Genomic DNA, 15,543 nt, shown 5'->3' on the forward strand with positions numbered 1-15,543 from the left:
CTGACACGTCATCAACGTGCGACACGGCTCGTATGTGACGAGGCTGTCTGTTTTCTGTTGTGTCCACCGGTAGCTTCAAGAATGGATAAAAAACTAGAGGTGGATAATCTGGAGATGCGTCTTCAGGCGCTGGAGGGTCGTTTATACGGCGAGAGGAGAAACAAAAGTGGAAAACCCGTCAAGGTTCGTTCAGAATAATGTTTATTGTTAGCTAGCTAGCTGTTAGCCTAGCGCAGCTAACGATGGCTCTGTCACTGAGTGAACGCCCTTTTTATTTTGTGCACATCAGCTGTACACCATTATGTTTTATTATAAATTGTTACAGACAGTATTAATTAGAGTATCTTTATTTACCAGCTGAACTGCCGCTGTGTTAGCTGGTTAGCTATTCTAGCGTTAAGGTGGCTAATTGCAAATATAGCAAGTTGCTAGCTGACAGTTATGACATCATAACTGTGTCTTTTAGTTTAGTACTGCGTGGAAAATAATCAACAGTGCAATATGTAAAAAACGATTAAATGTGAGATATAAAAACTGAGCCTAGTTTTAGACCTGTATGCCTGATTTTTACTGTTACACATGTTTATACAATTGCAAACTGTGCAATGATATTTACAGGCTATATTTCTATATCTTGACAGTCACTATACTACACACCATGTGTGTATATCAGTGATCCTGTGTAGCTATCAACTATGGACACACAGTATCTGTATATGTTAGAGGTGTACATAGTGTATCATTTTATTTTATTTTCTATAGTTTGTATTTTTGAAATATTTTATCCTTTTTAACACTCAGTCACTTTTTTGCTTTGTGTATCTGGCTTCTGACTCTTGAGCTGCTGTGACATGTGAATTTCCACATTGTGAGAGTAATAAAGTCTCATCTCATCTCATCAAATGCTCTGTGGTAATTGTACTTTGCGTATTGTTGGGTTGTGGACTGTTGTCTGACGAAACATAATTTAAAGACACCCATCTGTGTTCTGTAACAAAAACCAAAAATAAGACTGCCATTTCTTTCCTATCTGAAGCAAGTTTAAAGTGTTGAGTTACAGTCTTTTTTAAGCAGCTGAGTGGGGCGTCTCACCAGAGCATCATATGATGTGATGAAGACTTTTAACTTACAAAGGAGCATTTGTTTCCTGGAGGATGTTGTAGTTGCAGGGGTGGAGAAAGTGCCAGTTGCTCAGAGTCCTGCTGAAAAAGTATTTCTATGTTTCTGATAGTTGACTGAAGTTAACTTTAAAGTACAGGTGTAAAAAGCATTTTTAACTAGTAGCAAAAAATGCTCATTCGAGCTGTACTCAGGATGAGCATGAAAATTTTGATACTGTGAGTGTGAATAAGCAAATGGTCATGTTTTGCCTGCTTATTGCAAATCCTTTGAAGGTAGTAAACCTCCAGCTCTTAAAGGCACAACACACAGGGCAAATCAGAGAAGAAAGTGCCCAAATTAAAGAGACTATATCATTGTGTTGTTGCTAGACACTCTAATGAAATGTAATGCCTTGCCTATGCTGTTGTTAATCGATAACTTTAAATCAAATTAATGTCCTCTGTCCTGCAGTGTGCTGAGTCTTTGGCCAGGATCCAGGCAGGTCTGACAAACACAGCCAACAAGAGAGAACGAGTGAAGATCCTGCACAAGAAGAGTGAGACACACACTGTGATGTATCTGTTGTAACAGTTTGACCACCAGGACCCCTCATTATTGAAATATTTGAAAAGCTAATGTCATTCACACATCTGCATTACATTAAAGAAATCAAAATCCTGACATAAGATGACAAAGTGCTGCAGAGTGCATGTATTTCACAACAGTGCTTGCAGGAATTTTTCCGTAGTCAGATTTTGGACTGTGTTTGGTGAGTCTTTAATCATAATTATTGGTGTTGTGGTGCAGTTGAGGACCTGCTGAAGTTCCTGGACCCCCAGTTCACTGATCACATCACTGTGCCTGATGCCATGAAGCTGGAGTTCATTCTTGCCGGTAAGAAGCAGCAGGACCCTGGAGCAGAAAAATACAACATAACATCTATGTACGACTGCAGTCACATTGATCTTAGAGAGTTACTTTTATTATGTATTTATTCTATATGAAGCCAAATAGTCTTTAAAGTTCTAATGTTTAAGGCCATATGTGTAGGTTAATGTTTAATATTTAAGTTATCACATAAACAAGAATTATTTTATGGTAGAAGACTAAAGGAGCAACTCACATCTGATTGAGTACTGACTGTGATGCTGCTGTGTTTGTCTCACAGAGGAGGACTTCCTGCTTTCCCAGGCTGCTTTGCTGGAGCAGGTCAGCACCTTGCAGCCACTGTTGGACAGCACCTACATCAGAGGTGAGTCTCACCTGAGAGGACAGTCAGCAAAGAAACATCTGCTCTGTGACTTTACATCTGACAGCAAAGTAGGAATTAGCTCATTTTTTTCTGCTGTTTGACAGTGTCCTAAAATTTAAAGATGGATTTAGATGAAATTTGTTGGACAGATTTGCTTGTTGTCTTTTTTTAAAGCTGAATCTATCAAATAATGTGTTCATGAAAGGAGGTTTGAGATCCAGGACTTTACTGTCTGCTGCTGAAAGGTGTCATTGTGTGTAGTTCTGTATGAAATTAAAGCCTGGAAATGAAAAAGTAAAGTTCAGTTGATCTTAGAAATGACTTTGTTGTTTTTCCATATCCAAAATACCATCAGCACAACCTTCAGTATCTGCCACTTCTAATACAACAGTGGTGCTTTAAGTACCTTTTCTTTGGATGTGTTTCCATCCACGCAGCATTCTGACCATGTAGCAGTGATACTGTTGCACATTCACAACATGTCTTTTATTGTGACGACATCAGTTTACATGGTTTAAGATAGTTTTGTTATTGGATTGTAATTTCATAGCCAGTGTTTTTAGCCCACATTGGTTGGATGTAAAATATTAGACGTGTGTTTCTGCAGCTCCACATGAGTCCCTGACTTCATGCTTCAGCTCCTGTTTCACTTCTGGCAGTATTAAACCACAATTATACTGTCAGCTGTAAACATAATTCTGTCATGTGTTAGAGAGCAATGAATGTGACCTATGTGTTTATTTGGACTTTGAGCCTGTTGATTCAGTGATGTAGGGTTTACAGTGGTGTTGTACAGCTGCTGTTTCCCCTCTCAAGCCTCTGTGTTAACTGTGTGTCTCTGTTGCTCACAGATGTTCCAGAACACGCCACCAAGCTGCAGCGTCTGTCACAGATTCACATCAAAGAGCAGGTAAACCCCACCTCCAGCTTTCTGTTTCTCCTCCTGCGTCATTGTGTCTGTCTCTGGACAGGTTTGATCTGTTCACTCCTCCATGTTTGTCTTGTCCACAGGACCAAAGTGAGGCTCAGTCCCAGGAAGTGAAGAGGCTTTTTGAAGAATACAACAAAATGGTACACTTTTCTTTTCGCAAGCTGTGTCTGTGACTTGTTTTTTTAATTTCAGCAAACTAAAAATTCCTGCAAGATAAATTGTAACGCATAAAAAACTGTTAAAGTTTTCAAAATTTCTACATTTCATGTAACTACAAACTTCTTATACTGTCTTATCTCTTTGGGGATAAAAGACATGAAATAATGACATGTAAATACTTAAATAATGAGCAACTTGTTAAGAAATGTTCCAGTTTAACACAGACTCCCTGCAGTTGGCATTTGGGTTAATTGTACAGTTTATCAGTCACTGAATATGATATTGAACATCCATAAAAGATGCCACTCAGTCAGCGATCGTCAGTTTACTCAGTGATAGAGAAGGGTCCCCTGAAGGAAAATGGTTGGCAATCAATGGTCTATGTCACCAACTTCTGACCAAAGTCTAGTATATTTGCTCCAATCCAGTTGATGGAAACGCCTCTGATTCACATTTCTTTTTAGCGACATTTCAGAAGTTTGCCTAAAATGATCTTGAAGTTTTAATGGAAAATCAGAGAACTTTAGACTCAGATCGCTGCTCAGGTTTTGTCTGGTGTCCGTCGACCTCTTGATGATAAACTGCTGCTGGTACAAAGCTCCTCCCACTGACCCCTGACCTCTGATTGGCAGATGTTCCTGCTGTCCAAGCAATTCACTCAGTGGGACGAGACCCTGAGGAAGCTGGAGGAGGCCAAAGGCATTCGGCCCGTGGAGTAGCTCCTGTCAGCACACGCACTTCTGAGGAGGATGGTGATGATGAAGAAGACCGCACTGTGGTGGGAGCGTTAGATCAGACAGGTGTTCCACGTGAAGCTCGTTCTTCCCCAAGAAGTCTGAACAAAAGTGAGACGAAAAGATCACAACATTTCACTTTAATAGAAGTTAAATAAATCAGACAATGAAACACTGATAATTCCCTCATTTCATGATATTGTTGGTTTTTAGAAAATTCTCCACTCAAAGCAGATAATGTCACTTAAAACTGTGTGAAATGAAAAATCTGACACAAGTTCAGCTGTCCTATAAAAAGGAGTTTTTATTTTTGCAGTGATGGAAAGAAATATAGAAAATAAATTGATAACAATTCATTTCTCTTTTAAGAATACCTGCACCTAACCTAACCAAACCTACCAGAAAAAACTGACCCACCCTCTGCCAGGTCTTCAGAAGTTAGTTTTATTTGTATGTGGTTCAGTATCTGTCTCTGGTGTCTCCCAGCTCAGTGACACTGTCCACTCGTACAAACCCAGTCACACAGTCAAACTGTACTGAAGGACTGGAGAATATTAAGGAACTCTGTCTCATGTGACTCTTCATCAGTCGTGTGGAGGACCTCACTCCCATCACGTGACGTGTGGCTCAGACAGCACCGAGATGCTGCTGTTATTTATTTTCAGACAAAAGAGCTTTTTATGCCTCATATTGACTCAACACTGCGTCCTCGCCACTGCACAGCAGTCACAAGACTCATTATCAGCCCCTCCACTCACACGCACACACATTCACATACCCTCTTCAAGGCTTTAGATCTCCTCTCTTGATGCCTCCTGACGTCATTTGTAAAAACTTAAATTAGCTTCATTTTTCTTTTTAGTATTCTGGTTTTAAGATGTTCTGTATGTCTCGTGTCAAACAGCATGACTGCGGTTAATACAATAAATATTATTACTCTTTTTCTCTGACTTCTCCAGTGTGTGTGTGTGATATTTGTCATGTGTCTGTTCAAAACTGCAGACCGCTTCAGAGGTCAAGCAAATTATCTTTTAGGTCATAGTTTTGCTTTTACGGCACATTCATGTTACAGTTAAGTGTCACCCTCTCATCAACCTCTTATTCAGCAGCAGCTGTTTTCAGCAGACTCTGACAAACCCAGTGTACACTTCCTGTCCCAGCAGACAGACTCAGAGACTATCTGGTCAACAGAGTGGAGCATGTAGCAGCTAAAGAGATGCATAGTTTCCTCAGAGACTGTAGAGACCAGAATTAGTGAATCTTGGACTTAAGTTCAGGTGGACACAAACACTGCTCCAAATGAAACCTCATGTCCCTCCATATCTGAAGGATGTGAAAGTAGGCAGCTGTTTGCTGACTGACTGACTTATCACCACATCGGCACGCCACCAGTTCAGAGAAGCAGGCCGGAAACAAAGCAATGTACTGCTGTGGACACGTCAGCCACAAAATGTGTTTTAGCCTCAAAAACATCTATCAGTTTAAGTTCATGCTGCATTTAGAATATTATAACAGCTTTACCTTAACATCAGACTGATTTCCAGCAGGAAACTGAAGCTGTTATATCGCTCTCACCTCTTCTAACATTGCTGAACTCAGGAGCTGCTGATCTACCGCTGCCTCTAACAGTTGGTTTGTGTTGTTCTGTGACTTTGGTGTTTTAAAGGGTCAGTTCAGATTCACTAAACACCAGATATGACCAACAGACACCGTCAAAGAGTATTAAGTATTCAAGCTACAGAGAGTCACCTGCAGAAAGAGAAACACTGAGACTGGACCGGTTCTCTCACAATGTATTCTTCATATGTAACACCAGCTCTCAGGCAGATTAACTTCATACCACTTTTATACTTTATGGTTCTCCAGGTGAAATGATAAAGATATTTAAATTCATCCAGTTTAAAATGCCTGCTGATACTGAGTCTGTTTTATCAACATCCGAAAAGACAAACACACCTTTCAGAGGACAGTAATAAAATATGTATTACGTGTTCACTGCCTGCTGATAGTGAGGTTACATTAAATTACACATGGCCGACATCAAAGCTGCTGTAGAGTCACATCAAGAGCCGACATGAACATTGACACACTGCTCAGAAAAAGGTTCCGCTAAACTTTAATTCTGTTGGTATCAAAATGAGAAGCACTGCAGATAATATCAGTCTGTGGGTGTTTTTAAAGTCCTGGCGTGTTCTTTTAAATCATGTGAAGTGAAGCAGGATTTACACAGTTACAGGAAATATAAGTTTTTGTGAAAATGTGTTTTTTATTTATTTGAAAGCGACTGTTTTGAAAAACCTGAAAGTTTATCTGCAGACTTGAGTCGATGAAATGACCTGGATCTCATTTTTAGATTCTTTGCTTCAACCTGACGTGGACTTCAGCTGCATTAAGTCTCTGTATATGAAGGACCTAGAAATTGAATTTACGTACAACTAATTTGCAGCAGCAAATATGTGTCTCGTGTATAGTGTCAAGTGTATAGTGTGTACCTTCGGCTCAGTTGCTTGTGTCAGTTTAACCACTAAACAAATAAACATAAATACCAAAGAAGCAAAGAAGTAGTTCAACAGTTTGCTGTGAGAAATTTTCAGGCAGATATGCAAAAGTATAAAACATCATCAGCAGGACAGTTGTCTCTTCTTGGAAACATGTCCTCAGCTGATCTTTTATATCTCCTGTTTTCATCCTTCATCTCTTTGTCAGGATCATAACTTTAAAGTTTGAAGCATCTAGTTCGACATTTTGGTGGTAAATACTGGAGGATTTTCACACTCTCCACATGGAAGAGCAGTCAGTGATGTCAGAGACCAAACTGAAAACAGTTGACAAAGATCGTCTATTAGACAGATGCTTCACTCTGTAGTACAGAACTGGCACACTTTCCTGTTTGTAGTAGAGGGTGTTAAATGTCTAGCATCACTCCTCCTGCTGCGTGTTGGTCTAAATATGTGTTCATGTGTCTGTGGGAAAATCAAAACTACGGAATAAGTTGATGATTTGTTGCGTTCAAGTTTTATTTATTTGGGGAAAAAACACAAGAACGTTTTCCACACCAATCAAACAGCTGTGAGGAATCAACTGATGAAAACCTATTGATATCTATAGAAGCAGCAAACCTCTTGAAAAAGCAGTGTGGTAAAGAATGAATTTAATTAACTGAATGAATGTACATTTACACTAAATTACTGGCTACTGGCTGCATCACTTTCACAGTAAGTTACTGTGACATTTTTAAAGTAAATTATAGTGTAATAACAGCTGTATACTGTGATCTCACTGTACTTGTGGCTGCATATTATTGAGATTTAGCAGTATGCTCCTGTAAAATTACTTTATTTACCTTCATGAATTTCACAATAAAATTCTGAATTTGGCTAAATATTACGGTAAAAGCCTGTGAGGTGATAATGATGTAATTTATTGTGAAGTATTACGGTTAAATATTGTAATTTCCTGGAAATAATTTGCAGTGTAGGACATAGAATAGGGAAGTACTGGATGATGTACACTCTGTCATAAACTGGAAACAGTCAAACACATGGACTAATGGATTGCAACAAATATGATGAAGAAAGAAGGGAGGTAATAACAAGACTAACTGAAGAAAAGCACAGCATTGCATCAGGGAATCTACGAGGAGAGACATCATGGAATGTACAGAAGCTTCTATTTAATTGTTTAAGAATAACAGGAATAATTGATATTTTATTTTGTTTTGTTTGTTTTATTTCATTTTATTATTTTGTTTTATTTTGTTTTATCTTATTTAAGATTTTGTTTTATTTTATTTCATTTTACTATCTTATTCTTTTTTGTTTTATTCTATTTTATTATTTTATTTCATTATTTGATTTTATTTTATTATTTTGTTTTAGTTTATCATTTTTGTTTTATTTCATTTTATTTCATTATTTTGTTTTATTTTTTCCTTATTTTTATTTTATTTCATTATTTTATTATTTTGTTTTATTTTATTTTATTTTGTTTGTTATGTCCAGTCCAGTAGGTGGCGGTAGTGCACCTGAAAGCTGGTTTGCAAACCGCCATTACAGCCGAAGAAGAAAAAGACAACGAGCTGGAGGAGGACGGGACACAGCCCGGCAGAGAGGGAGCTCAACTTTAGTTTTAAACTTTCAAAACACAGAAAGAGCTCATAACTCGGAGACAATAAGGTGAGTTTAATTTAAAATTACGTTTTGAAACAATGGGCCTTTAATGTTAGCTTATATGACAAGTGTGCTAGCATATGTGTTGTTGCTAAGTAACGTAACGTTAGCCTACAAATGACGGTCTGGTTTTAACGGCTGAACTGAATTAAAGTCGTGTAACATGTTATTCTTTATGTTGATTTATTTAACTGTTAACTTTTAATAATTTTCTACATTATTTTTCGCCTCGCTGTTTATCATCCTCCTTCGACTATTAAACTCGCACAGAGTGAGTGGTCCCGTCCAGCACGGGGGATCTTTGTCTGTGGGTGTGCACCGGTTGACGGGAGGCAGGACCGGCAGAGCGGCAGGAAGGGACTCTGCGGGCGGCGGCAGGTCGGTGGAGCAGCAGCGGAGCCGTCATGGACAGGACGGCCGTGGTAAAGGTCGGAGCCGCGGCCAGCGCGAGCGTCTGCGCCCTGTTCGGCGGCGTGGTGCTGGCCCAGTACATCGTCGCCAAGAAGAAGCGAGCGGGAAAGAAGACCCGGATCATAGAGATGGTGAGTGTGAACACAGAAACCCGGATCATGAGTGTAAATACAAACACCCGGATCATAGAGATGGTTTGTGAGAACAGAACAACCCGGATCATAGAGATGGTGAATAAAAACAGACCCTCGTGCTGCGTCAGGATCACCGGGGGCACATGAGACAAGAAACAGGAAGTGAGAAAGCTCTACCTTCAAAATAAAAGCGCGATCCCTGTGACAGTAAACACGTGTGGAGAAGCTGTTGTCAGCAATTTATGTAACGATTAGGATCCTTTTGTATTTTTAATTTCAGCAGGCGTGTTATAAGGTAGCAGCAAGGTACTCTGGGCCAATCAACATGGTATTGGATTGTTTTTTTGCCGATATTTCCATTTTCTCCACCTAATTTTAGTGATCATCAAGTCTCTTCTGTAGTGGAATTAATTATACATACATGCTCTTATCATGACGGCCCACCAGCAGATGGAGACATGAAATACGTACATTTTAACGTATGTAATATTTATTTATTGTCCAAAATAAGAAAAAAACATGTTGGCTGATTCTTCATTTTAAAGACGATATTGGCCAATGCCAATGCCGTGCCAACATTATAGTGCATCCCTGAAACTTTGCTCATCATTTTCAAGTGTTATTGTACCATGTAGTACGCTAACATCTACACTTTAGTCGGTAAAATATAAAAGAAAATGAATTTTGTGTGTCTGATATTCAGCAATCAGAATCAGAAATTCTTTATTAATCCCCGGGGGTAAATTGTGATGTGATACGTTACAGTCACTCTTGTATAAGGTAAAGAATTATAGGAGTAGAAATAAGACATACAAAGGATATAAACATATGAAATAAGAATTAAATATGTGCACTACGCTACGGTGTTAACAGTAGTAGTTAAATTAGGAGTTTTAAGCAAATATAATGTGCCGAGTATGTTAAATGTGTAAACATATAAAAATATGTGCTTTATGCCACAATACAATGGAAAAAAACTAGTATGTTAAGTTTGAAGATTTAAAAATATGTGTGTGATGCTACAGTTTACAACTCAATATTTATAAACGTAGAAATAAGAATAAGAAATATATACAATATGTGCAACAGTTGTTGTTTAAAATATGATTTTTCGTATGATTCAACTTTTAATTGCTTTTTCAGCATTTGAACACAGCACATTACAAATGTATAAACAACATTCAAAATTAAAATACAGACTAAACATGAGGGAAAAACAAAAGGTTGTGCACGTTCGTCTCGGCAGTGTGAAACACAGGCTGACATGTAACACCCACAGGATGTTCACACAACTTTATTCTGAAAATCACGCCTGGAAATGTGACAGTGTTATTTTTGGTATGTTGACAGTAGTGGACCTGCGTGGTTCTGTGCGCAGGCGTGGATGTTTCCTAAATCAGCAGCTGTTTTTTAGAGGTCATCAGATTGCTGTGTAACAACACAAAGAGCAGCAGCGAGAGATCACAAAGCTCTGACAGCTGATCCTGAGCCAGTGATGCTCTCTGCAGCTCTGTCTCTGTCCTGGAAACAGCCTCGTGCTGCTGGCTGTTATCAAACAGGAAGCCTGCAGGTTATGCAAGCTGCAGCAGCACAGACGATACAGTCCAGCTCTGTAACCTGTCCGACAGGAACCAGGCTTCAGCACAGAATAAACAGTCCTGACACACACACACACACACAAGTTAGAGACAGCGGGGGGGAAAGGTATGTTAAATGTCCAGTGTGGAGGATTCAGAGGGATATGATGTCAGAAATGGGTTATAATTCAATCAGTATATATTACGGTCAATATTGTATTATTTATCAAGTTAAAATACAAAACATTTCCAGGTTACAGCAGCAAGAACACTTTCAGATTCTCTAGTGTGTAAGATTTAGGAGGACGTATTGGCAGAAATGAAATGTAATATAATGAGTGTGTCTTCTTTAGTGTATAATCACCTGAAAATAAGAATCTTTGTGTCTTCATGTCTTCACATCAGCTACTGTAGTCAGAAGTCCCTCAGCAACAAGCACCGATGGAAAAACATAAAAATTTTTGTGGGAGGAAACTGTTTTATTCAACGATTTTACTGGTTTAAATCATCTGGTCAGTTTGTTTTGGAGAGGAAGAGATCAAACAGGGGACCACCCTAGGTCCAGTGTTTGGTCCTGAGTGGTGGAGACAGGATGTCAGCATCAGAGGAGCGTAGACTGCAGGAAGGAGTGTAGCAGTGGAGCAGACGAGCAGCAGAGATCTGGATGTACTGGAGTGTCTTTAGGACTTTGGATGATAAAGATGCTGCAGCAGTATTTGATTCTGGATGTGATGAAGGTGTGAATAAGGGTTTCAGCAGCAGAGAGGGAAAATAATTGACAGTGGAGAACTATGTTTTTCAGGTGGAGGAAGGCGTACTGGTGAAGTGACTGACATGTTTTTCAAAGGAGAGTTTGGTGTCGAAAATAACTCTGAGGTTGCAGATATGTGTGGAGGAACGCAGAGTGGGCGTTATCAATGATGAGACAGAAGTTATGAGAGGTTTTATGAGGGATTTGGGACCGATGATGGTCATGTCAGATTTTTTGCAGTTCAGTTTGAGAAGGTTTGCTGGTATTCATTAACTGATGTCATTGAGGCAGGTGGTCAGAGTGGAGTGAGTTTCAGTGGTGATGGATGTGGTGGAGATGTAGAGCTGAATGTCATCGGTGTAGAATCTGACACACTGGACTGATTTTTTCAAGTCCAGAATCATCTGAAAGAAATGCGTTATAATGCAGAACGTCTCTTCATCATTCCGTGTGTGACACCTGTTATTTTTATGCAACAAAATCTTTTAGCTTTAGTTTTAGAAACACTTCTATAAGCACCTGATAATGTATATATTTACATTTTTCTGTGGGGGCAGTAAAAGGTGAAAAAAAATTTAGTTTTTATCTCATCTTACTGGCAAAATATAATTTTTTACTGAAAATTGTTTTTCACAATGTTTACATGAAGCCTAGAAAACTCTTTGAACCCGTGAACACAGGAGAGATAAAATCTATTTTATTAACTTTTTGAATAAAAGATATGTTTTTGAAAGAATTAATAAAGTCATTATAAAATAAACAATGATTTTAATACCTTTTATTTAACTTCAACACCTTCCAGATACCCATGGGAAAATACATGGACTTCAGTGGTTGAATATACATTCTTATTTTTTCTAATCTTAGTCCCTAGTGTGCGTCATGAAGGTTAAACTCGTCTCCTCCCAGGGCTGAAAGAAGAGATTTAGACTTTGAGTTTTGCAGTTGTCACAGGGCGTTGCTCTGTACTGTATCTCTACCATAATCTATATGATTCATATCAGAGCTATTTGCTCCACCTGTGCACCACTCTGTATGCTCAATCTGCCCACACAGACACTCTCACATACCTGAGAGGAAGTCTCTCAAATTCAGCTGCGACTTTCATAATTTACAGTAGAAACAGCTGCACCCAGATGCTCCGGCAGCAGACAGACATTTATCGTTTTATTGCTTGTAAAACATTTATCATTTATTACCTGTAATTGGCAGGTAGCCTCCTCTCATTATGTCATCGTGGTGTGCTGTTATCAGCGTTGTCTCGCTGCAGTTTGGAGGGTGACGCTGGTTTTACAGCCGCAGGTTTGGTTTGTGTAAAAAGGAAACACAGTCTGATCGTGTCCGACAGAAAACTGGCTGTTTGAGAAATAACTGTTCCTCAGATCAGCTCCTCTGTTGATGTGAAGTTAAACTCATGTTTTAGCGCTCCAGTCTATCGTAACAGTGTGACCTTTGACCACTAAACATCTGTTTGTTTGCATCATTGTTGATTTAAGAACTGAAACTTTTAACTGCCAGTTTGTGAAATAGAAGTTGTGAAATATATCAAAGGAACCCGAGAGGCCGAACACTCTGATCTCTGATGGGAGGCTCAGACGTGAGACATCAAAATGACTCTGTGATGCAGCTGGGAGATCAGCTCTCACAGTGTTGGCCTACATGTGCTTTTTATGTGTCTGTGCCGCCGATAGCTGCGGCCAGAAGCGTTATGTTTTCGGGTTGTCCATCTGTCTGTTGGCCCGTCCCATCCTTGTGAACATGATATGTCAAGAACGCATCAAGCATTTCTTCAAATTTGGCACTAATGTCCAATCTGACTGAAAAATAAACTTATTAGAAATCTGTGATCAAAGGTCAGTGTGACCTCACAAAATATGTTTTTAGCCATAAGTCAAGAATTCATACACTAATTCTGACCAAACTTCACACAAATGTCTAACAGGTTAAAATAATGAAGGTCAAAGGTCAGCTTGACTGTGACATCATCATGTTTTAACATCATATCTCAGGAACAGAAGGGGAGACATTTGGTCAGATACTGAATTGGTGACTCTAATCTTGAAACTGTGCTGATTGTATAGATCTTCTGTGTGTGAAGCATCCATGTTTTCACTGACATGGATGGAGACTGTCAGACACACTGGACTGGTGGGCGGAGTCATACAACCACAGGGTGGTGATTCTAGTTTATTAGTGTGAGCAGCTTATTCATCCCATCAGCTGACTTTGATAACATTTACCCCAGAGTGAGCAGGGGGAGATCAGGGACGCTCTTTAGATGTCTGTGTCTGCTTCGGGATTTAGGGTCATTAACAGTAATATCAAAGGGAGGATGATTCCAGCCGTCCAGAGCTTCCTGGGTTGCCTGGGTCCAGATCTTTGAACCCACCACCTCCACTGAGTTTGAGTTGGCTCCGTTTCATTCTGGAAATGGATTGTAATGAGTTGACTGTTCTGTCTGATATCCAGCAGCTTCCTGGGTAAATTCAGATGCAGTTTTATTGAGCTTATGTTGTAGCTTTGTGAGAGATGAAAACCAGTGCATCAAAGAGCATTACTTCCTGGATCCTAACTTTGTGTCTGCAGACCGTCACAGATGTAGTCAAAGTCTCTGAATGATAAAGACTTAATGGTGACCAAGCTGCAGCCAGCCACTCTGTGTTCGCTCTGCTCTTTCAAATCCAGTCGTCTGGTTCAAAGACTAAAACTACATGATGAGTTTTGGGATGTTGAGGCCACTGGGTAGTTTACAGTCAGCTTGTTTCCTGTCTGACCTTCAGCATGGAAACTTGTAACCATCTGCTTCTGATGATGCTACAGAGCCACAAACAGACGCTCTGAGCCCCGGGGGTCCAAACCCTCAGGACAGCAGCTCCGTCAGGCTTCAGTTTCTGTCCCATGTTGACACTTTACAGCCACATTCCTTGTGACTCCTGTAGCTTCACTTAAAAAGCCGTCTGTGTCATTTCAGAAGTATTTGGGCATCCCAGGAATACAGAGCGCATTCTTTTCTTCTGTGGTTCCTGTTTACAGCAAGGCTGCTTGTACCAGCGTGTCTTAATTCACTGCTTACTGCTGGTTGGTACATGTTTGTTTGCTCACACTGTAAACTGCAGCAACTTCCACATGAAACAATCATAGGTCAGTACAACTCGAGGATAGATGAAACAACCCTAAAACGATTTGTTATGATGAAAAATAGCAAGGAAATGAAATGATTACTGCTGAGAAAAAGGTAAAAAAAAAACAATGATTTCATGGTTTAAAACTGCCCTGAAAAAATGGTCAGATTTTTGAAACTGCACAAACTTAAAATTGTGTCCATGTTATTGATAATAAAATCCATTTGTACAGCAGTGTCTAAAAGCCAACTGCTTTAATGAGACACTGCTTAACTTACCAGAAAACTCTTTAAAAACACAGCCAGCACGCTATATAATATAATATAATATAATATAGAGCATTTCATACCTCGTTTTTTTATTTTCATGCTTTGTGAGCTGCTGTTTCTTTGACGTTCTTACCTGGTTTTAATAAATTGCAGCTTCCCCACAAACTTTCACAGGGATTAAAGCTCTCCATCGCTAGGAAAGATTTCTGTCATTTGGAGTTTATATAGTATTTAAACTTGAAAGCTGCATTAGGCCCTGATCACACAGAAAGTGTTATAGCAGCTGGAGGCGACTTTTTGTAATTGTCTTCAATGAGAATGAAGCTTTCTGCTCGCTGTTTTTGTGTTGTTGCGCGCCTCGTGTTTCTGCGCTCTAGGTGCCTGGCAATTTTGCCGCAGCACTCTGAACTCCTTGAGTTGAAAAAACTGGAAACGGAAAAGTGCCCCACATCATCTTCACTTTTTCCCATTGTCCAATGGGATGATTTGAGAGGCAGGGCTTCTGTGGTGGTCACGACAACCAGTTTACAGTTGGTAAACAATGGAGGAGAAACTGGTGGTAGTGGTTGCTGGATACCCAGAGCTATACGACTTTACAAAGCACAGTTAGCACCATCTGAATAGAAAACAGCAGATAAGTGCAGTACTGTAAACGTCCATGATGGAGGAGAAGCTCCTGGACCAACTGGTGGTACTCCCCATGATCCAGCCTCTTTTTTAGGGTCTCATGTACCCACACAGATCTCTGTTTATCTGCTGACAGCCTCTCACCCTCAACCAGAGCTACAGACAGCACCCTCTGCCTCAACATGGCAGCAGCTACACACTGATTACTGCAGCATACATAAACTGTAGAGTGATCACACAGAAAGGTTAGTGTAAGGAGGTGATGGGGTGGTTGCCTGGCAACAATAAAAAGATGCAGCAAGCGTT

General features: G+C 39.7%; 3 protein-coding genes and 1 long non-coding RNA gene across 6 annotated transcripts in view; 2 read left to right on the forward strand and 2 right to left on the reverse strand.

Moving 5' to 3' along the window:
• The window catches only part of atg5 (ATG5 autophagy related 5 homolog (S. cerevisiae)), a 50,348-nt gene extending 48,704 nt beyond the window's left edge, over positions 1–1,644 (reverse strand). Inside the window, exon 1 of the mRNA XM_078171258.1 lies at positions 1,131–1,644. The gene's annotated coding sequence lies outside the window, so the exon portion shown is untranslated. The remainder of the gene's footprint in view (positions 1–1,130) is intronic.
• On the forward strand, positions 1–5,127 carry dctn3 (dynactin 3 (p22)). The gene is made up of 7 exons (XM_033639586.2): positions 1–183; positions 1,573–1,657; positions 1,909–1,995; positions 2,270–2,353; positions 3,205–3,263; positions 3,365–3,424; positions 4,076–5,127. The coding sequence occupies exons 1-7, from the start codon at positions 82–84 to the stop codon at positions 4,160–4,162; spliced, it is 564 nt and encodes a 187-aa protein (XP_033495477.1). The 5' UTR covers positions 1–81; the 3' UTR covers positions 4,163–5,127.
• LOC144464444 (uncharacterized) overlaps positions 2,823–15,543 on the reverse strand; it is a 24,580-nt gene continuing 11,859 nt past the window's right edge. The window contains exon 2 of one of the 2 annotated variants that reach the window (XR_013492137.1): positions 2,823–4,278. This is a non-coding gene — a long non-coding RNA (uncharacterized LOC144464444). The remainder of the gene's footprint in view (positions 4,279–15,543) is intronic. The other variant, XR_013492136.1, reaches the window with a different exon arrangement.
• Positions 8,618–15,543, forward strand: part of nt5c3a (5'-nucleotidase, cytosolic IIIA) — a 22,738-nt gene continuing 15,812 nt past the window's right edge. The window contains exon 1 of one of the 2 annotated variants that reach the window (XM_033640760.2): positions 8,618–8,888. In XM_033640760.2, coding sequence (XP_033496651.2) covers positions 8,751–8,888 — 138 coding nt within the window. In that variant the 5' untranslated portion in view covers positions 8,618–8,750. Of the gene's footprint in view, positions 8,889–8,975; positions 8,988–15,543 lie in introns of those variants that run through there. The other variant, XM_078171256.1, reaches the window with a different exon arrangement.

The sequence above is a fragment of the Epinephelus lanceolatus genome, chromosome 10, assembly GCF_041903045.1.
Source record: "Epinephelus lanceolatus isolate andai-2023 chromosome 10, ASM4190304v1, whole genome shotgun sequence".
In the NCBI taxonomy this organism is placed as follows: domain Eukaryota; kingdom Metazoa; phylum Chordata; class Actinopteri; order Perciformes; family Serranidae; genus Epinephelus; species Epinephelus lanceolatus.